Source organism: Cebidichthys violaceus, unplaced genomic scaffold (genome assembly GCF_023349555.1).
Source record: "Cebidichthys violaceus isolate CVI_PGR_0920_01 unplaced genomic scaffold, fCebVio1.0.p SCAF_17, whole genome shotgun sequence".
In the NCBI taxonomy this organism is placed as follows: domain Eukaryota; kingdom Metazoa; phylum Chordata; class Actinopteri; order Perciformes; family Stichaeidae; genus Cebidichthys; species Cebidichthys violaceus.
The window spans coordinates 7,296,434-7,319,992 of NW_027176340.1; the positions used below are offsets into that span (position 1 = coordinate 7,296,434).

General features: G+C 40.8%; 1 protein-coding gene across 2 annotated transcripts; it reads left to right on the forward strand.

Annotated features, from left to right (window-relative positions):
* Nucleotides 1-7,264: 7,264 nt before the first annotated feature.
* Nucleotides 7,265-22,537, forward strand: LOC137873916 (CTTNBP2 N-terminal-like protein). 2 transcript variants are annotated; one of them, XM_068712422.1, is made up of 7 exons: nucleotides 7,265-7,339; nucleotides 10,943-11,047; nucleotides 18,735-18,968; nucleotides 19,861-19,968; nucleotides 20,123-20,311; nucleotides 20,424-20,594; nucleotides 20,729-22,537. In XM_068712422.1, exons 1-7 carry the CDS (start codon nucleotides 7,301-7,303, stop codon nucleotides 21,650-21,652), a joined length of 1,770 nt encoding a protein of 589 aa, XP_068568523.1. In that variant the 5' UTR covers nucleotides 7,265-7,300; the 3' UTR covers nucleotides 21,653-22,537. The 2 variants fall into 2 exon arrangements, with proteins under 2 accessions (XP_068568523.1, XP_068568524.1); XM_068712423.1 differs by having other exon boundaries at nucleotides 7,275-7,460.
* The last annotated feature ends 1,022 nt before the right edge of the window (nucleotides 22,538-23,559 follow it).

A 23,559-nucleotide genomic window follows, 5' to 3' on the forward strand; every position in this document is an offset into this window, starting at 1 on the left:
AAAGCCAGAGAGACGAACAAACAAACAATGTACTTCAACTGGTCTGATTGGGCCTTTGAAATCAACCTGTCTGGTGAGTGATGATGACAAAGCTGGAGGTAAACACTGCACTACATGAGCAGTCACAGCCTGCGATTTCACATCAGAGAGAGAATTACTTTTCTCACCTGCAAAGTCAAATGGTGTTTACTCGAGTCCAGCTGCAGATCAGCTTGATTGTGCTTAGCACACAGACTTCGATGAGTTCAAAACAAGACTAGCAAACTCACGACGTCTGTACATGCAGACATCGTTCTGTCGCACACAAAACCATTATCTTCTATATAGACAGTGTTTGCCAACTGCTGCTCGTCTGCCTATAAACAGTTACTGAAGAAAAGTGTTTCAAATCATTCATTGATATCTTGGAGTAATTTGCTTGGATATGGGTTTTCTTACTGGGAATACACTGGCAAATCCCCTTCAAACAGACACAGAGGGGGGTGGAGAGATGCCTTGAAAGCAGAATCAATAGCGCCACCATCTCAACATGAAAGTGAAAAGCGTTCGGCTTTCAGACCAAGCACAGTTACAACACCCTGCCACGATCTGTCCTGTGCGATACCTCCACCTCCTCAAAAAGCAATCTATCCTTCGACTATTGATTAGTTACAGCCGATATTGGTGAGAAGGAAAGTGAAAAGGACTACTGCATGTGTTTTATGTTCCCTGTGGAGATACACATGTATGTTAAAGAGCACATTCTAATCAAGAAGTGACTGATCAAACTTCTTTTGGTGAAACAGCTTGTCAAAATCAATACGTACTGATACTGTAGAAGTAGATATTGTAGACTGGGCAATTCCACACCTCAACTTGCAGGTAATGACTATTCAACCAAAAAGGGTTCCAGTTTATAATACAAAAGAAAAATGCTGTTGCAGTTTTTTGTGTGGAAGCCCATCCTGGAAGCTATCAGAGCAAACATTAGCGACTCTCTCCCTTATCTAATTTGGGTTTGTACTCAAGCAACCCATGTGTTCGCTGAGACAGAGCTACAGACACATCAGTTTTTCCTCATCCTAATAGCCTTTTCTTTTAATGTCAAGTGTGTAAGCTAAGTAGCCAAACAGGATACCATGCTTTTTTCCTATACCATTTTGTAGTTGCCACGAGCAAATATTGCAAAACGCAAGAATTTAAAAAAAGATCACTGCGATTGTTCGGATTTTGCAGAATCGCCCAATATTAACATTTCTTGCCGATATTACATGTTGTAGTTCTGTGCAGACAGCTGCCGAAGGAGGAGTGTCTAAGATGGACTGAATTCTTATTCAGCTTTAAATCAGCAACCATTACTGAACGGACTCATGAAATACCAGTCAATTCTGGTGGTTCATTTTTAAAGACTTAATAACAATATATAAAAAAGGTCACAAAATCGTATCAACTGTCTCTTTGAATACTCTCAAGCTCTGCAGATAAATGCTTAAATGTGCATTGTAAAGCAGGAGAAAAAAAAATGATGAATGGCCTCACTTGAGTTCTTATGGCTTAGATATTTCTAAGAAGTAGATAATCTAATTCAGTTTTATAACAGTGGTCATATCAGGCATGCACATCCAATGCGCTCTTTGAGTTATTATATTGAATCTGTTGGAGATCATTTTCCATCAGTCAGGAACAAAGTCTTCTTAAAAAGAATAAAACGATTGTGCGCAAAACCCGTCATTAAAATTCATACCGCATACTGTACTTGTTATTGAGGAGCAGACACAAAGAATTAGACTTTTGGAGAGTACTAGGAGCCATTATGTGATTAAATTACCATTCATAATTTTGCTATCTGGTGCTTTTAGCCTGGACGGTTGCCTGGATAAACAGGCTTCCAACAGAGATATGCGTGTTCTGTATTGCGCCATTATATATTCAAATAGCGTTTTTTTTAGATGGTACTTTAAGCATCATTTGGGAGCAGGAGAGAGACATGATATCTTCAGACTGCCACATTGGCCTTTTATGTTAATGCCTTTGATGATTGTATTAGTTGTCTGCATGTGTGGTATTGATCGTGCTATATTGCCTGCCGCAGAGAAGAAACTTCTGACCCTGTCTTTGAGTCGGGGAGATTGGGTCAAGTATTGAAGTGAAGTATTGAGTCCAGCAAACTTGTTTTAGCTCCGCTGTTTTTATGAGACAAAGCAATGATCCTTTTCATTTCTTAGTCGACATCATAAAGGACTAAATAAGTCACATTTCAAGGTTTTGACATGACATAGGTTGAGGAGTATTTAAGTTTAAGATTGCAATCGTTCCCCGTTGTAAATGACATATTAAATCAAACTGTACAAAAAAGCCGTCAAACTCAGTCGATGTATTCTTGCATAGTTTACAAAAACAACTCACCTTCAGGAAAATGAGCTGAGGTGTAATCAGCTCAGACACGGCCATGAAACTCTCCAAGAGCCATGATGATCAACTCATTCTTGGGTTCTAACTCATAAGCCTTGAAAAGGTAGACTGCGGTGGACATCCATGGGTATGGGTTTGGTTTGTCTAGTTTGGAGTTTTTGTCAAAAAAGTTGATTCAAATGTCACCCACGGTGCCGATTAATTACATCCAAAACTCCAGACTTCCATTCGTCTCTGTTGTCTTGTAAGCCAGTGATTTGCAGTAGGCTCCATTTTTGTCAGCGCATACGTAAGTAGGCTATAGTTCCTCTAAGCTTGGAGACTACTCGTCTTCTCAATCATAATCTAGATTGTTTCGTCTTTTTCAGTTCATCCATCCTGAGATCTTGTTCCTTTTTTGGTGATTGAAGTCAAAATCATTTGAATAACTGAGATAACAGGGACTACTTCTTTAGTTTTGCACCGTTTTTAGGGTCCAATCCAGGCATTACGTCAAAGCATTGTAAGTAAGCAACTTGCCTACAGTATTCAGTGAATACATGAATAACAAAGTTGTTGTTAGATATTAAATTCCACATCAGCTGCTGCCACATGATTAGAAAACAAATGTATTGGTAACAGTGATGTCAAAGACACATTACCACTCTGGTGATATGCAGATTACTAATGTGGACTGCTTCAAGGTCAAGCGCTCGGGCAATTTACATTTAACATGGCCACCGGCAAAACAAATCACTTTCCCAACCTTAACCTCTTTCACAGCTCCACATGCAATCAGGTGAGCACAGTGGCCATGTGTGTATTACTGACAGATGGACTCACTGGGGGGGTATTGAGAGGTTACATCCTCCCACACTATTGTATGCATCCACTGTGCTGGGAATCAGATGCAAAAAAAAAAACGTGACAGATATGGAGCAATAGATGAATAACTAAAACCCCCACAGAACTGGGTGCCAGGCAACAGATGCTGATCACTGCCTCAGATTAGGTCCTAGATTGTCGTCGGCTCTTGCCAAGACTCTGATGCTATATTTACCGCTCCCTTTCTCCATCCCTCCTCGGATCGTGTCTGTGCCACCATGGTGTGTCATCTCCACATCATGTCTGGCATCTACGACGGAGCGCCAGGTGTGAAACGCAGATGAAATATTCCTTCTGAATGCCAGAATACTTTCACTTAAGCAGGGAATGATATGACAAAAGTAGGAGAGATTGAAATTGTGTAGTATATGCATTCAACGTTTGATTGAGGCCCCAGGTGTTGATGGTTAAATATGGCTTTTGCAGCTTTTAGAAAGGAACTTTTGAAACATTTTCTTTTCGAGGAACCTTGAACAGTTTTCACAAGACTGAAGAGACCACATCTGAGCTTACCATGACCTTTTGGGGAAATATTCTTCATCATTCAAGCAGGTATTTTGAAAATCAAAGTATCCTTTTTTTTCATGATGCTCCGTCCGTGCTGAGCTAAATGTGATTTTTCCGTTTAGACTTGGATTTATGAATCCACTGAAAGCCGGTAGATCTTTGGAAAAATGAGCTATGAACTTGACAAAAGCACCCCAGTCAGCGATTATGTCAGCAGAGATGAGAAAAAGAGTGTGGGGGAAGATTGGTGTGAAAAAGTACAAAAGAACAAGAAGAAGTTCTGCTGACACAACTAAAGTTTGGTCTTTCTTTTGAACATGATTTGTAGGACTGCAGGGGTTCAGCATTAAATTATTTTGTTCTAAATATTAACAATGGCAATGAATTGTGAGAAATATACAAAACAGTGGTGGATAAAGTATTCAGTATTCACCAATCAAGCAATGGTGCAATATCAAAATTCTGCAATGCAAGTGAAGGTCCTGCATTGAAAATATCACTTAAGTGAAACTACGAAAGTATTATTAGCAAAATGTACCCAATGTATCAAAAGACCTTATTATGCAGAAATAAATACTATTATTATTATTACTGATGTATTCATGCTATGGTATTTCCGGTTGTATTTGGTCAAGGTGGAGCCAGTTTTCATTATTTTATATACTGTTGGGTACTTTGATTTGAAGTGCATCATATTTTACAAACTGATATACGGTTTGTATGCAAAATCTTAAATCAAATAAATGTCTCCCAAAGCCTTTCGCAGATGGTTCTAGGTTTAACACCCCGGTTCTCTTGTGAGGACAAGCCGAAAAACCCTATTTGGTTTTAGTAAGCACCTTTATTTATAAGAATGATAAGTATAAATTAGGATGAAATAGAAATACTCAATACAGGACAAGTACTTCAACAGTAGAGTAAACGTAACATTTCACCACTGCATTTATCAAACTACACCATTATTTGATATTCTTGATGATTCCAATTCCATTCTCCACCAATCTAAAAAAATGTTCTGGTTTTACAGGACAAACCTGAACATTTTTTCTAAATTGAACAATCTTAAAGCATTGATCTTTGTACCTGCTTTTTTTTCCAGGACTAAACCAAAGTGAATGGAACATTTTACTCCGTAAATTGTGTGGAAAAAGGAGACGAGGACACACGACAGAGACTGAGGACAGAACTCTCCACAGCAGCCAGTCAGCAGGCTGAACAGAGTAGCTTAATTGAAGAGCCTGAAATAGAGACTCTTTATTAGGGCTGAAGATTCTCCCTGCACTAGCAGTCTATCAGGAGCAACAATTATGTGACTTTCCTCTCTGTATACCCTCAAGATAGCATTAAAAAGGGACACGGTTATCAAATAGCACAAATATGCTGCATAGCCATAGATAGGAGGCTCTCTGTTGTGCAAACGGTGCCAATTTAGCGCTGACACAAGGTGGTGTGTCTTGTAACTTCAAGCCAAATTGCTGTCAAACACATCTGAGTGCACTTATTTGTTTTTTGCCCTCTTCCAACAGCAAGTTTGCAGTATTACATTTTAAAATCACTGTTTGTGTATATTTGGCTGATGCGACTTATGAATGCATCAGTAGAATAAGCTTTATCGCCATTATTACATGCAACCGGTAAAAGTGCTGGTCTGTCCATTATGCTCAGCCATGGTGAAAAGTGTGGTTACTGTAACTTTGACTTGAGTTGTGTGAGCATTGCACTCTACTGGCAGCTCTTGTGTATTACAGGCCTTGACGACCTTGCATTTTCAGGTCTACAACACAGTGATTACCTCATTTAATTTTTGTCACATGGGATCTGGAGCTCTGTGCCTCACGGCTGACAAAAACAACAACAACAACAACAACAACAACAACAACAACAACAACAACAACAACAACACAGCTGTATCCCCAGCTATAGAGTTAGAGCTCCACAGTCAACTTTCCACAGTCAACTTGTGTGTTGTTCCTCAGTGCTGCTAATAAGAGACAGAGGTTGTGAGAAGACTGTTCCTGTGATTTCAGAGACACAGGGCATAAAACTGTAATACCTCCAACTGTTCCGAGTTCTGAAGGCTTTCAGTGCTTTTAGTTTGAAGCTGGCTGTTATATTAGCTCCATCAACAGTCTGTAAACCTTTTGATTTCCCAGGTGAATTCAGAAATCCACATTTCTCCAACAGCAACACAGCTTTCTCACAGCTCTGCACACTAGGCTACTCTGGCACTTACAGTGACTATGCCACCAGATGGCAGCCAATAATACGGTAATCCCACAAATCCAGGAATCAATGCAAGGGATGCTTTTGCTGGAATAATTAATCATGTTGGAATAATTCATGAGTGGCCAACAGAATGTTTGTATGGTGACATGTATAACATTAAATGCATATGTCATCGTTTCTGTGAGATAAAAGTTACCTATGGAGTTTTGTTTTATGCTGCGTCATGCCTCACTTGTCTGCATAACAGAACATTTTCATTTGTATTCTTTGTCTGTGCATGGTTATGTCTTATATTGCACTGAATCCGTTTGATTGTTTGTGAATGTTTGGACAGTGTTGTGTGCATGTACAGTAGTTTTAGAACAGAATCAAATCAAATGTTCATCCTATCCATGGTGCTAAGAAACAAAGTACCTTTACTCAAGTGCTCCTGCATACTTATGGACGATTTTGAAGAACTTGTACTGTGTGTGTGTGTGTGTGTGTGTGTGTGTGTGTGTGTGTGTGTGTGTGTGTGTGTTAAAAGTGACCAGTGAACAATATTAAATTGCTGCTTACACATTAATGCGTAATAACATGATTCCAATAACGTAATTCATTCAAAAATTAGAAATGATTATGTTATTATTATGTGAAATAATACTTAGAACACTAATACAATTATATTTTACTACTAATAGGCTTCTTAAGTGAAAGCATTCACAATTATACTCAAGTAAAAGTATTTTTCCATTGTGGTATTACTACTTTTACTTAAGTAAAAAAAAGTGAGTAGACTATTTATCGTGGTCTTCCACCCCTGCGTCCTATAAACTACAAACGTTACACTGTAACCCTCAACTATATTAATGTCAACAATTGCGATTTTATAGAAATATTACAGAGGAATATTGTCATAAGAGATATTGAGACCAGTTCATTACTGAATAAACCTGCTATAAAGTCACTATAAAGTGACTATTTAGGACCACAAACAAACCAAATGTCGTGTTTTAACATCGTACCTGTAAAATCAATACAATAGCGTGCTAAAACCCTTAACCTGTCCATAAGAAATTCCTTAGAAAAGAGGCAGGCACTCAAGAAATGCTAAACAAAGAAATCCAACCAAAATCCAAGAGGCGGGACGCCAGTGGCCCTGCCCCTTTTCCCAGAAGCTCTTCTTTCATTGGTCAGCCCACATAGTTCTGCCTCGTCCATTGGCTAGCTGCACTGTCAGTTGAGAACAGCGCTTGGCCACTAACTGTTCCGCTGCGTTGGGATCAGAGGACGCAAATCAAGTGAAACAAATCTCCTGACAGGAGAAAAGTTCATGCTGGAGTTTTCAAAGACCTCCGAAGGCCTTATGAAGGTAAGAAGAGCCGCAGAAAACGCGTTTGTGTCGACGGCGAAAGGTTGGAGACGATAAACTGCCGGGTTTCACCGTGTTTTGCCACTTTTGGTCCAAAAGAAAAGAAGAAGAAAAAAGAGATGTAAGCTAACTATTGGCAAAAGTGGTCAAAGCTACATGCCGAACCGTTTGCACTGCATCTCCTCAAGACTGAATAGTGTGCTTTGTTCGTGTAAAATACACTAAAGCTGTATCCTTAAAAAAACAAACATCGATAGCTCCGACAGTGACATGTCCTCTGCTTCCTCCAGACTGCTGGTGATGGCTATTTGATCCTCACGAGAGTGCTGATTGAATTCATTTGACGTCACAGGGGCTCCAGATGTTAAAAAACGTTTATTTACTCAGCAGTGGCAACACTCTAGTTTAATTTATTCGTTTTTAATTTTTTTAATTCTTTTTTTAAACTAGGCTGCATCAAAGGCCAGGAAGCAGCAAGCCGAGTGAGTGAGTAAGTAAGTGGCCTACTGAGAAAATTAGGTTGACTAACAAATCCAATTTAGTATCCAGCCATACTGCATCTGGTGCGCCATCGTGATGACCAGAACACGGAAATTGAGCAGACCTCAGGCTGTGTACTTCCCCTCAGTTGACCCTCATTTTGTGGGCCAGATTGATTTCACAGTCTGTGACATATACTCACGCTCACGTTGTGCTTCCCCTCCCTCCTTCACCATTACAGAGGATGTGACTGAAAGGTTCAGAGACAAAGTGTTACTGTGCATATTTAAGATGAATCTGATTGTAATCTGAATTATTGTACACATTGTTAGTATAATTTTTTATTCAACATGGGGCAGTAGATTTAGAAACTGTCCCCAGACTAAGAAAAGTGTGTTTTAATGGACTTTGATATGCTTTGAATGAAGTAGGTTCATTTTCCACAGTCTCAAGCAGCTACTCACAAACCGAGGGCCCCTTTGTATTGGAGCAGAGCATATGTTTTTTGCAATAGAAGCTGCAATGTGTTTTTAATGAGTTTACAGTGTTGCAGACGAGGCACATGGCCGGCCAGGCTTAAAACAAACACGGATGAAAAAGGATTATGGGCACAGGCCTTTTTTTTTTGTCATCGGAAGTGGAGCTACCGTGTGGGAATATTTGTATTTCCCATGCTGCCGCTCAGTGTTTGTGTATCCTCATGATTACCAACTCTAACTGGGGGAGGGGGAGGGGGGAGGATTAGGTGAAATAATAATAAAATAATGAGGATCTAAACAAGCGTGATGACACATGTTGGCTCCCTCCAGGCCAGACGTTTCTCATGCCACAGCGCACTCTCTCTCTCTCTCTCTCTCTCTCTCTCTATGCACAGTGATTACAGCGCCCCTGTGAAATTAGCGATCAGTCCTGTAAAAGCAAAACCAAGGGAGGTGTGTGTGCTGTAGTTTAATTAGCATTTTACCCCTGTGGTTAAGCCACAGACCATGAGTGCTGGTGAAGGCAGAACTTAAACACTGTGTGCCTTCTTTGTTGAGAGGACGCTGCAGTAGGGATTAGGCTGCACTCAAGGTGCCGTTCATCGGGATCGTGGCTCCTTCCTCTTTTCATTCCTGCATACTGCTCTGCGTAAGTGTCACAGTGTATCCAAGTGCTGGAATACAATGCTCATTGATCTTTCTGTATCGCTGATGCTATCGAAAGATGCCTGGGAAATATTGTAGCTGCCAGCTCGGATATGAAAGGCCGGTGGCTCCGCTCTGTCATTATGCAACCAGCGCACCAAGAGATGGGCCCACCCTCCCTCTGGGTGACTTCATGATGTGGAAAGTTGTGGAGACCACAGAGTGCTCAGAGCAGAGCACGGGCCTCCTGAATGAATACCAGCTCAGGTGTGGATCAGTGTAATAGACAGCAGTGTGTGAGAGGTTTCAGATGCTTAAGCCACATTTCAGAAGGACTTTTTTTGTGTGATTTAAAGCTAGACTATAGGCTACTTCTGTTGTTATGTAGCCAGCCAGTGCAACGTGGATCTATCTAATGTACCAGACAGCAAAACATGCACCCCAAAATAAATGTGATTTATAAAATATTTCTTGCATTGTTGTTACAGTCAGAACCGGAACCAGACAACACTGCAGGTGACGCCGCGTGTGCGTTGGTGCGTTTACTCGAGAGCACACAGGCATGTGTTTTAGAGATAATGCCGGCGAAGCAAAGAAAGTTGTTTGACTGTGGGGTGAAAAGCTTGACTAACCCGCGAAAATCACAAGCAGACGTGCAAATTGATTCAAGTGGCAAAGAACAAGATGAATCCGAACAAAGAACAAAAAGTTCTGTGAAGTCTTGGGGAAGCGAAGTCTCCCGGCATCTCTGAGCTGGATGGAAAATTATACAGCAATGCATGTACAACATACACATGACATGATATTATGAATATGACTTACTGACATCTTAAGTCACTCAAACATCGGATGACTAAATGTGGCAACCGTGTTTTCAGTTTCGGCAACCAAAGCCGATTCCAGCCTGGCAGACACATTTTTAAAGTTGGTGTTGAGCCCTGCTATACGTCCCACATGATGATCTGAACGGATGCTTAGTGTAAAAACACCAACAGCTTTGATCTCATTTCAAAGAGGGGCCCCGCATACGTTCTCCTGGCCAGAGTGCGGTTGGATGTTTTGAGGTGTGGACACCGCGGGGCTTGTCAGCAGAACCAACACAGCTGTGAGATTAGAGTGCAGAGACACTACAAAGAGACCACATCACATTTCCAATACAAAACAACCCAACTGTCACAGGACCCGTAATGAATGGACGTGCAGTGGGGGGGGGGGGGGGGGGACAAAACAGAGTGATATTGTTTTCAACACTGAACTTAAAGTTGCATATTATCAGTTAGTCAGCTGTAAGTGTTTAAGACAGATGATAGAACAGCTTGGGTGCTTGAAGCCGACTGACTATCTCTTGTTTGATGTACGATCCATCTGTGCCAGACGGACATGTCAGCTTGTAGCGCTGCCATGTCTGTGTCTCTGAAATATCCAACAATAAAATGATCGACTTTGAAGGAATATCTCACTCCTGTTGTTTAAGATGCCTGGAAACTCATTTATTTATATTTTAGTAGTTTTTATGTAACATCTTCACATTTAGCTTGAGCAACACTGCACACCTCTCCTACTTAAACAGGTTTGATATTTAGTGCACCTGTGAACTGCACCCACAATAAGCCGTCTGGTTTCTTTTCACACAGGAGAAAAAAATGTACTACATTTTTTTGTACACTGGTTCTGTGCTGTAAAATCCCCCCCTCACAAGATAATAACCACATATCCACATAAAGCTCATAAATCAGTGGGCTGGATCAGATAGATTACATGTCTGTCTGGATGTCTGCTTTAAGGGAGTTGGAAAACAGTTTACTTTCTCAGGTTAGTTTCTCAGTGTTCTCTCAATTGAAGTTGAACAATAATCTAATAGAATAAATTAAGTACAGAGTAAATAGTTATTTTCATGCATGCGAATACTATAAAGTGGCAAACTGAATCAATTTTAAGAAATAAAATCTAAATTAAATTTGTCAACCAAGTTCCTCTCTTTGATCTTGTGCCCTCACAGTCCAAGCTGAATATGGAGAGTTTGACCAAGCCGGAGTTGCTGATGCTTTTCAGCATTTTGGAAGGAGAGCTGGAGGCCCGGGACCTGGTCATTGATGCCCTCAAGGTAAATCAATGGAGCTGGTAACATCATCGTAACATCTAAGCTACTCTCTGCACAACATCTGCTTTTTTTCCCATGTCAAACACTCACTAGAAACCTCTCAAACCACTGCAGAAGCATATTGCCACAACATTGCATGTTCTCTTTTTAGTTTACGTTGGTCACTTCATGGGCAACATATAAAGGTCGTCATGCTGTATGTGATTTACAAAAATGATTGACAGCAGAGAAACAAGCCTATATGGGCTGGTCATGGATGCCTGTGAAGATATGTTTGTAATGGATATGTAGAGTTGGTTTTGTTGTTATTGGACCCAAGGTAATCTCATGATGACAATCTGGCAACAAAATGAAGAGAAAAATATATATCAGCTAAAGAAATTAACATTTAATCTAAGTAACCCTCTTGTTGGCACTCATTTCCTGTGAAAAAGGTTCTCTGTATGGAAATGATAAAGCCATGTGTCCGTGAAGCTGATATTCCTCTTGATTAACACAATTTGCTGGCAGCACACTATTGTCTGGGCCTCCGTAGAATGGATTCTTTAGGGGAATTGTCTCAGATGTCATCTTTTCATAAGTTTAAATGAGTAGATGCATTCCAGTGAACTTGAACATGTACTCAATTAGAAATAGACACAATGTAGAGTACACACACACACACACACACACACACACACACACACACACACACACACACACACACACACACAGTTTGATGCAGATCAGCTAGTTCCAGTCTTAGGAGGTCTTACTTTGGCATTAGGATTAATGCGTCATTTCAATTAAAGGATTGCCAGGCTATTTTCCCACACTGTGTCCTGCAGGCCCACATACTCAAGCTTTCAGTGTGGATGTCCTTAAAGAGGTTTTGTCATTAAAAGAGCTGTAAACTTACTTCAGTAACACTGTGTCCCGGTCACGCTGTTTAAAAAAACCCACAATAATAAGATAAGCAGTGAATAAGCAACTTAATTCCTGCAAAAGATGTCCCTGCCTTTGTGAGACGGATTTTCTGCAGACTTTATTCTCACTATAAATATTTGAGCTCTCCAGCCGTTACTCTCGGAATGCTATTCGCTCTCCTGGTGTAAAATGCACCATTGAAAGACGAAACTGGAGAGACAGCCAACGAACTAGAGAGCAGCCATTCTGAGAGAGCCTACTGCTGAACGTCCATGTGTTGTGTCTAGACCACATTCCTACATCTCTCCTGGGATCTGGCCATCTAAGGCAAAGAGGACTTCCAGCACACCGGGTGCCTGATGACTCAATGTGAGCGAGAGTAGGAGTGAACAAATAAACATTGGCCTTAACCGGAGCTGGAGGGGGAATATGGCTGTGCTTCTTTCATGGCTCCAACGGCACTAAACCATTAACCCATTCAGGTGTGGGACTGGATCAATGCTGCAGTGTTAACTGTTATGGAGCTTTGATTAAACAAGGGTATAATCACTGACCTGTAGGAAGTTAATTGCAGGGAGAAAGTGGAAACTGATCTCTTCTCTGCAGCACAGCATACATTTTTCTGCAAAGGTGCAGCACAACTTCATACCTTTCTGCTGTTCTGCGGTTGAGGAGTTGGCGATGTATAATCTTGGGTCTCGCCCTCACATGACAGCAGATGGTTATCAGTAAAACAACATCCCACAATTCTTTGTTTTTTTAAGCAGCATGGCGTCCAGAGTTATTGGATAGATTGCCATGAACTTTTGCACATTCATGGTCCCCAGAGGATGAAATGGTGACCCTGTGACTTTTTACCTAGCGCCACCAGCAGGTCAACTTTTTCACTTCTCCAGTGAAGTATTTCAGAAGTCCCTCGATGGATTGGCACAACATTTCGTACTGTTAGTCATGGTCCCCAGAGGATGAATCCAAATGACTTTGGTGATCCTCTAACTTTATCTCTAGCACCCCGATGAGGTTGACAGTTGTGGTTGTGAGTGAATGGATGGATTGCCGTAAAACTTGATTCTGACAGTAATCAGTCCTGCAGTAATTTTTGGTGATCACTTCACTTTTTATCTAGCGCAAAATTTTAAATGTCCAATGTTTTATTACTAAAATACCTGCTAAACTAAGGGCATTGACACCAAACTGGTGCGCATTAAACCGGCTAAACTGATGTTAGCATTTTGCTAAAAGTACGGTTGAGTCTTAAGTACAGATTTATTTAGTTCCAACAATAAGATGAACCTACAGTAATAAGAGAAGTAGGTCCAGTCATGTCAGTCTTAACTGATGTGTCACCACTACACCGAGTGTCATGTGTCAATGTGTAGCTCAACCACAAATGCCATGGAACGGGCACCTTTTCGTGTGTGGTGTCCATTCTCTGCGTTTTAAACATCTCAGTTGTATCAGTGATTTTCTACAGGGTGTAGTGTAAGTACAGGATGTGAGGTTAATGATGCGTTTTTTCTCTGGTCTTCTATATGTAATTATGCAGAACTATCAGTGGCATTCTAACTATCTGCTGCATTTTTCCTTTTGTGACTCACTCCAGCAGCTGCTCACGCTGTGGCTTTCAGAAGGAAGTTCGTCTCTGGCAACGCTTGTATTTGGCCCACAAAGCTCTGCATTGATCCAGTTGTCCTTTTTTTTCTTTCTGAAAAGGAATAAAAGTCTTTACTTTAAGTTCAAAGGGGACTCAAATATGGAAATGAGCCCTTTAATTAACCGTCGGGGGTCACATGGTGTGGTGGACTAGAGCTTCCAAATGGATATACTTACCGTGTGTGCTCAGCATTGAAATAGGGGTAAACAGCCTTGTTAGCTTTGAGATGCATCAGCTGATTTGATTCAGTGTAGCGTAGCGTCATCAACCGTGTGTTCATGATGGGTCGCTTTCTTCAGACATTTCCTTTCCATTTACATGCATGAGCATTTCAGGGTATTTAGCAAGCTGCCTCAGCAGCTCTGAAACATATCGGACTCCAGGGTAAGACGTTCATATATCACCTTCTCTCAGTGTTATACAGATCTTGTCACCAGCATTGCACACCTGAAAGAGTCCAGGCAATGTGTCGGCAAAAGATAAGCCGGAGTGGAAAAGTGCGGCCATGGCACTTCCCCAGCAAAAGCACAGAAGTTGCCAAGAAGTGTAGCAAACAGACAAAAGCATGAATAATGGAGGTAGGACTGTGATGCATAGCAGCCACGCACTGAACGTGTACGGGTATTGCTCATGTACAGCATGATGTAATGGCTAAGCTCGGGTAGATTTGGGTGTTAAGTATTAAGTGATGTTAGAAATGCGTTTCCTGTAATCCGTCTTTTCACTTCCTCCACCCTCTCTGCAGCGGTGGAGGGTTGATGGGGAGGAAAACAGAAGTCTCTCTGTGCATTGAAGGACTGGGAAGAGAGCTGAGAGAGACACACAGTCTGTGTTTATGAGCAAACTTTTGTGTAATAGAGGTCCTGTGAAGTGGAAAAGAAAAGAAATTGCCCTTAAAAGGTCAATTATCCAGTTAGGAAAACAATGGACTATCCTAAAAATCTAGTAAAAGGGGTTTTCTTTGTGTCTTTAAAAATGTTTCCTCTTGTATGAACAATGGCCTAGAAATTAAGAGGTTTTTTCTGTTTGTACTGCATACAACTGTCTTAATGAAAGTCAGACTGAATGTATCCTTGAGCATCATAGGTGTCAGGAATAGAAACCCGATCTAAGCATATTTAATCTCTGACCGTAAAATGACACATCAGAGCAGACAGTCATTGACGGGAACAGGGATGGGCTGCCAGTCAAGTCTGCAGAAACAGATTTCTCTTTAAAGATTCATCGGTAACACTTTATAATAACTACACACTATGAAGCATTAGTTAAGTATGATTTAAGTACACTTAAATCATCATTTATAAAGCATTGTTCCTACTTTAACACTCATTAGTATGCAATTCATAAGTTATAAATGTTTTATTCTTGATTAATAAGCTTGTCTATTATGTGTTTGGGGATTATGTTTTTATACTTTATAAATGATAGATTCCCCATTTGTAAATTAAGTATTATATATATTACAAACCAATTATTAAGGAGTTGTAGATGATTAATAACATCCTCTATAAAGTGTTAGTAAATGATTAAGAAGTTATTTAGATGTACATTATTGCATACATGCATGTATGTATATATATATATATATATGCTTTACAAAGCATTTATTAATGACATTGAAAGGCCATCAGTGCCTCAAAACCCACAAAAGTCTGTTATCTTCTCAACAGAAAAGACAAAAAGACAAAACACAAAGTGATAAAGAACATATCAATATTTATTACAAAATGTAAACAATGTACTGTAAATACAAACCTCTCAGCCATTCATTCATGTAAAAAACAAAACAAACAGATTCTCCTTCAGGAGAACATTGCTGATATAAAACATTTGCTAGCCAGGAGCTTTGCATATTAGTTTACATTTACTTATTTAATTATTAATTTTAACCAAGCATATCGATCTCCACTGTTCGCACTTTTATTCAGTTGCCTGTCTCGATGGCAGGCTGTGAATCTGCTCATTGTTTACAACCGCGAAATGAGAAATCCCGCTTTCAAACGTCATCAATGTGGGACAAAGGAAAAGCCCGCGTAAACGTCATCAACGTGGGACAAACGTTTCGCTCAGGAACTGATACAGAAGTGCTTTTACGCTGGACCCGGGCCAGAAAGAATGACAGCTGACGGGCATTGGAGACCCGTCAGCTGTCACGTAGCGTTACACATGATGGAGGATGAGTACGTAGCTAGCCTTCCAGCTAGCAAGTCACTAACTAGAGGTCCTGAGACGGCGCAAGCCACGGCGTTACCTCCGTTGTAAATAGAGCGACCCAGGAGACAGTTGGCTAACTAGCGGTTATATGATAGCGACAATGTTAGATGACCATTTATCTGTTCATATGAGTGGAGCGAATGTAAATGTTTTATATCAGCAATGTTCTCCTGAATGAGAATCTGTTTGTTTTATTTTTTACATGAATGAATGGCTGAGAGATTTGTATTTACAGTACATTGTTTGCATCTTGTAATAAATATTGATATGTTCTTGATCACTTTGTCTTTTTGTCTTTTCTGTTGAGAAGATAACAGACTTTTGTGGGTTTTGAGACACTGATGGCCTTTCAATGTCATTTATAAATGCTTTGTAAGGCATAGATAGTCCACACTTTAGGTCACACAAAATACTTAATAAATGACTAGTAACTACCACTATTAATGTATTTATAGTCCCTAACATTAGTGCATATCTAAATCATTGTGTGTGTGTGTGTGTGTGTGTGTGTGTGTGTGTATATATGTATATATATATATATATATATATGTGTGTGTGTGTATATATATGTGTATATATATGTATGTGTATATATGTGTGTGTGTGTGTGTGTGTGTGTGTGTGTATATATATATATATATATATATATATATATATATATATATATATATATGTACACACACACACACACACACACATGCATGAATAATGTACATCTAAATACGTTCTTAATCATTTACTAGCACATACAGAGGATATTATTAATCATCTACAACTCCTTAATAATTGGTTTGTAATATATATAATACTTAATTTACAAATGGGGAATCCATCATTTATAAAGTATGAAAACACAATTACCAAACACATAATAGACGAGCTTATTAATCAAGAATAAAACATTTATAACTTATGAATTGCATGAGTGTTAATGTAGGAATAATACTTTATAAATGATGAATTAAGTGTTTACTCATACTTAACTAATGCTTCATGGTGTGTAATTATAAAGTGTTACCCATTCATCTTCAAAATTGGATTAAAAAAATTGACTTGTTTAATGCATTTTTAGCTTTTTAGTGTTTATATAAAACAAATGTATACTTTCAAAAGAGACCTTTGGCAGACAAATGTAATTTTTTTTTTGTCAATTAAATGTGAAACCTGTATTGTCTGAACACAGTGGGGAAAAGGACTGTATGCCACAGTGATAACATATTCTACATGGTCCTGTGGAGTCATCGGGCTTTAGACAGCGCCCATGTTTGAGAGGCATTTTTGAATTCTCTCGGGCATCGTGTGTTTTCGCCGTTTCCCCCCTCCATGTTGTTTGATCCGCCTTCACACGGTCCTCAGCGGACTGGATCAAATAACGGCAGCAAAGCCTCACAGCCTTGCCCTCCTCTCTTTGTGCCGGATGAGCTAATATTGTTGGAAGATGACAATCACAAAGCCTGTGTTCGGTAGTGGAATATAGCCGTCAATCATCACTCCCTGTAGTTTTCTTGCCGGCTAGCTAACTCCTGTTGCTTGACATAAGTCTGTCTTTGAGCGTAAAATGTCAGAATGTCTTTATATACTGCGACAATTATACGCAGTCAGGCAAAACGATGCGTACATTAGGGATGCATGGATCTGATAAACACCTTATTAAGCAGACCAGGAGTCAGCCATGAAGAGTTGGATGAGAAAACGTTGCATCGGTGCAAATAGTCAGAGATCGATGCCAATGAAGTCCTGTTTTGAAAGGATTATGTTATATGTTATGGTTTACCTTTGTGCTGAGCTGTAACCACACACAGTCAGCTGTTCAACGCTCTGCAAGAACTTTGAATCGGCTGAATATTGCTCTGCAGACCACGCTCTCGACTACACTTTTCACTTCTCAATTAATCGTGGTATCAGTCGTCAGGAGGTCTGTCCTCACCCTGCTAGAGAGGATCCTGTTCTCTCTAATCTTTTGATCCTCTTTTGTTGAAACCTCACGAAAGACACATTGCCAGTTCGGCTATAGCCTCCCCCTCCCCCTCCCCCTCCCCCCTCTCCCTCACTTCAGCCCCTTTTCACGGCAGGCCTAAAGGCATCTGCTGAACCTGAAATGTCTTGCTGCTATTATCCTTCCTTTGTCACGAGTTAAACAGAGAACAGGTCTGCCTTGGCCGAGACCCAGTCCAGAGCAGCTGTCCCGCTAAAGATAGACAGACACTCACCATCTGTTGCTCCTTCCTCCCGCTGGCCCTCTTTATCCTGCACGTTTCTGCATTTCCTCTGCCTCTCTTCCCCTTCCTTTATCTACAGATCATTCACCCCTCTAGTATTGGAGGTCCTGATCATGATCGTAATAGCAGCGTGTTAAACCATAACTGTCTGGGATTATAACTATCGAATCATATCATAATAGTGGTGTTGATGTCAGTTTTTCCATTGTATAGAAACTTTTAGTTTCAGGCACTTGACACAAAGTACAAAATTCATCCTGAGGGGGACATGAATGTGCGTTCTGAATTTCATGGAAATCCATCAAACACTTGATTTTATCACTAAATGAGTGCAAACTTTGACCTGCTGGTGGCGCTAGAGGAAAAGTCAGGAGATCACCAAAGTAATAAGGATTAATCATCAGAGAAATATGCATGTCTGTCCCAAATTTCATGGCATTGCATCCAATAGCTGTTGGGACCGACCGACACGGTCATTCACCCCTAAAGCCACGTCGCTAACATGGCTAAAAATGTGATCGAAGAAATTGTAATCCTTTTGTAAACAAGGACACTTATGCAAAAGCATGAACAAGCCAAGCAACTCCACGCATGAACATTTCCTACCACATAACCTTCAGACCACACACATACTTTACTAGTTAATCGATCGCCGCCCCTCTCAGAGCTCCATCTCTCTCCTCTCTCCTCTCTTCAGGCCCAGCGTAAAGAGCTGTTTATCCAGGAGCGCTACAGCAGGTACAACCTCAGCGACCCCTTCCTGGCCTTGCAGAGAGACAGCGAGGCTGTCGGGGACCAGAACAAGGACCCAGGCTGCTCCTCCCCTACCTCCAACCCGCTGGTGGTTCTCAAACTGGTGGTGAGCCACTGCAGGAGGATGCAGGAGAAGATGTTGGCCCAGCTGGCTGCAGCGGAAAGCAGGCACAGAAGGGTGGGTGTGGAGGTGTGGTGCTTAATTAGGGGAAGCAGAAAGGAGCTGGTTCCTTTAAAAAAAATAATAATAATAGGGTAAGATAAAAAAATGGCCTCAGTGGTGGAAAATACTGTAAAGAAAATGTGTTCTCTAAAAGTACACACACACTGCTTGCAGCAAAAGGCTGGCACACAAAACGGATGTGATTAGATCATCCCCCTTCATTAAAACCTTTTGTTTACAATTTTTTGGGCCAACCGACAGAGCGAGCTATAGAGCTGCTGGTCGCTGCTAAGAACAGCATTCAGTACGAACTATTTCCAAGAGGCACACACACACACACACACACACACACACACACACACACACACACACACACACACACACACACACACACACCTAAGTGAAGTACTTTACAGGTGCAGGGTAACAGACATGAACAAAGACAAAACACCTGCACTGATGTAACTTTTCCACTTTTTCTTTTGTTTCAGTTTCAGATAATAATATATGAGTATTAGAATACACAGACCACAAAAACATCTGTTTTACAGAGAACAATATGAGGCAGAAGGTAAACCTCACATTTTGAAATGTAGTAAAAAGTATCATCAAAAAAGTAATTTAGACCTTTTATGGTTTTGGTATTTCAAATTACTGTTGCAAATAATTATTCCCACTGTATCTTTTGGAGCTGTACAAACAAAAGACACTAGTGAGCACTATACTTTTCTCTGCAGGCAGGCTGAACATGGTACTCATTTAAATGGGCTGAATTACATTTTTCACTTACAATGTAGTAATCACATTGCTTCAAAATAACTGCTATTTGCCATAATATGAAGGAGACCAAACTCATGTGAGATACCTTCCCTCCTGACTCTCTGTCTCCCCGCTGTGTTCACTTCAGGTCATTGCAGATCTGGAGGAGGAGAAGAGGAGGCATGCTGAGGACACAGCCGAGGGAGACGATGTCACTTACATCCTGGAGAAGGAGAGGGAGCGCTTACAACAACAGGTGCCCTCTAATTAATAGTGACGTAGACTGCACTGTAAACATTTGTCTAAAAGTCTATTAGTGATTGGTGGAATTTGAAAAGAATCGTGTGTCAAAAACGTTGAAGTTTCTCTGCTAAGTTTGATTATTGTGTGACTCGTCTCCGTCTTTGTAGCTGGAGTTTGAGCGCAGCCAAGTCCGGCGGCTGGAAAAAGAACAGCGGCGGATTACCGACCAGCTAGAAGAAGAACGCGCTCAGCACAAACAGCTCTCCTGCGCTTTGGCCAAAGAGTGCAAGTGGGCGAGTTCCAGGGCTCTGGAGGAGGGCCACCGGCTGACCGAGCTGAGTCGTAAACTTGACAAGGTATTTGCATTTTCAATCCAAGCTGGGCAATTTATTTCCTTTTTGTCATTAAAAAACTGTTGGACCTGGATATGTTTTGCGCTCCGGTTGAACAGACTTTTTCCTCTCGCAGGAGAAGGAGGCTTGTCAGGCCCTGAGAGAGGAATTGGAGGACGAGAGCAGGAGAGCCCTGAGAATGGAGGCGAGGGTGGAGGAGCAGCTGGCTGAGTTCGACACCGAGCGAGAGCAGCTCCGCTCGCGCTTGAGGAAGGAGGAGGCTCACTGCTGTCAGCTGCAACAACAGGTGCCAGTAGATTGCACATCTTACTGTAATTACTTCAAGTTATTTCACCTAATCTTAGTGCGAGAAGCAAATTAGCTCGCATTTGCAGCCAAATTTCTGCTTGAAATTAATCTCTTTCTCCACTTTGTGATCAGGTGGAAGAGCTGAAGAGGACGCTGGAGGAGGGGAATATGATGAGAGATGTTACAGCTCCAGTAGAGGCAGAAGGACACGAGTGGGCCACTAAAGTCCTTCCAGGAAACACAGCGGTAGACACTATGACAGTGGAGGACATTGAGGAAGACAGAAATGAGCAACCTGCTCAGCCAAAAGTCAACGATCAGCACTGTCTGATGGAGACCAACGGGCACCACGCTCCAAACAGCGGCCTCTCGGATAACATCTGTGTACAGAATGGGAATGAAGATTCTCCAATTCATCAGACCCAGACATCTTCCTCCCCCTGCTCCTCCCCCGTCCTTGCCAAACAGCCACCGGGCAGCCCCAGCCCCGGTAGCTACCAGTCTCCCTACCAGGCCGGCATCAACCAGCGTTTCCACGCCGCTCGTCACAAGTTCCAGGGTACCGCTGACCCGGAGCCCCAGGCCCCGGCCCCGCAGCCCGCTCCCCCCCTCTCGCCGAAGGAAGTCTCCCCTGTGACCAGCAGCGCCTCCCTTGAAGCCAGCCCGGTCAAGCAGATGGCCCGGAGCACAGTCACTCAAGTCCTGTCTCGCTTCACCACGGCGCAGCAGAGCGCCACGCCGAAGCTCGCGGCACCAAACAGTTCGCCCTTCGGCACAGACTACCGCAGCCTGGCAGCGCCCCTGTCTCCGGTCATCGGGAGGGCGGCCGGAGCACTTCCGCAGGGGATCCGATCCCCCACCATCCCCAGGGCAGACAGGGGCAACCCTCCACCCATCCCCCCGAAGAAGCCCGGTCTGGCACAGGCCCCTCCCTCCCCGGCCACAGTGCCCAGGTCTGCCAGCCACTACTCCGACAGCCCCCTCTCAGGCAGCTGTGGCCTCACCTCCAGCCAAGAGGCAGTCAAAGAACTGGACATGGTGGTTTCTTCCAATTAACCGATCATTTGATCTTGTCAAGAAATGAGTCAGCTGCTGCTCTGCTTGTGACACGATGGTTTAATCCACATCTCATAATTATGATTGTTGAGATATTGTTTTGTACATGACAGGATTTATATCCTAGGCTTTTCGAACAGAGGTCCCTTCAAACACTGTTACAATTGTATTTATTCTTTTTTTATATATATATGCGCTGAGGCACTATTTTAGGTAGTGGTTAAAAGGCTGGTACTGATGAAGAGTTCCACATGGTAGTTTGTATTTCAAATGTGCCAATACTGTATGTGGGCACACCGTACTATTACAGTAAGTATTTTTTTATGGTCATATTTCCAAAGAATACAAATCAGTTTATCATCTGAAAAGGTATTATTGTATCTCTAGTATGTTGCTTTTTATTAAAACAAATCCTTTAATCTTCAGACCAAATGTAACAAAAGTCCTTGGACCAGTGTTACGATGTATAGATAGCTCATGTATGTAGTTGTCTTTTTTTATAAAAATGTATAGTTTATTTTATTAATGTTCCGTAGTTATTAATGTATAATAGTTCAACAACAGATATTCTACTAAGTGTTGTACTGAGCTTTGATCATGTATTACTTTAGTGTGCAGTTATGATAATCTTAAAGGCTCAGATAATATGCAGGCACCATTGTATAATATTTTCTTTAAGAGAAGTGATTCTGATGAATGCCATGCCTTTGTCATTTATAGGAAATCATTAGAAAACACTCAATTATTTTTTTAGTCAACCATGATTGATTGATATTGTATCATAACACTGCCGTGTTTGTTATTTCTACTTTTTCACATCCTTTACATCCTGTAAATGCTGGAAAGTGAAAAATATAATAAATGAATCCCAAAGATTGTCACATATTTATTTCTTTATTTGTTCTCTCATAGGACTTATATGTTGGCAGTAGGTGGTGGTTGTTGGTATTAATGCTGCTCACAGTCTGCGACTTGGAACAATTTAGTGTGGAGGTGCAACTCGTCTTTTTTTTATTAATTAATCTGCCAATTATTTTCTGGATTAATTGATATGTTTGGTCTTTACAATGTCAGAAAAGAGTGAAAAAATGCTAAATGTTTTCATTTCTGAGTTGACTATCATATATGAAAAGAAAAAAAACAGTCTTCACATTTGGTTTGGCATATTTGATTGAAAAATGACTATAACAATAAACCGATTACCAGAATGGTTGCCAATACATTTTCTGTTGATTGACTAATTGATAAATTGACTAAACTTTCTGGAATACATGCAAATATCTTTATCTGGATCTTTTACACATAAACCAAGACATTTCTAAGCATGAGTAAATGTTTTGATAACCATAAATAGTGATACATTTTGGCCTGCCTAATAAAATATAGCATATACATATCATTTAATAAAGTTACTTCATAAGAGTTTGGGCCAAGAAAAAACAGTGTAAGTAATACAGTAAATTAATTTCTTACAAATGAATAAATACATTTGATTGAACATTTTGGTGACACCGACATGTTGAAAATTCCACTAATGTAATATTCTTCAGTATGGAGATGTAGACTAGTGTTATACTGTACAGCCAAAGAGAGTCCTCTAGAGGTCAGTATTTGATAAGTAGCAGTACAGAACAGGTATTATTACAATTATTACTCCTCGGATATTTGACATCAAAAGTGTCTTTCATATATACAATAAACAGTGTATTTTTATAATTAATAATATTTAGTAGATTGTATCAACGTGCACCTGATCTGTTAGCAGCATGAAAGATAGCTGTAAAAATGCAGCGTGGACGTATTTGTGAATCTAAACGTCTGAACATTACAGGTATGTTAGTTTCATGTAGAATAGACAAACCGTACATTATTATCTTTTTTAAAATACAGTTTTACATTTGACAAAA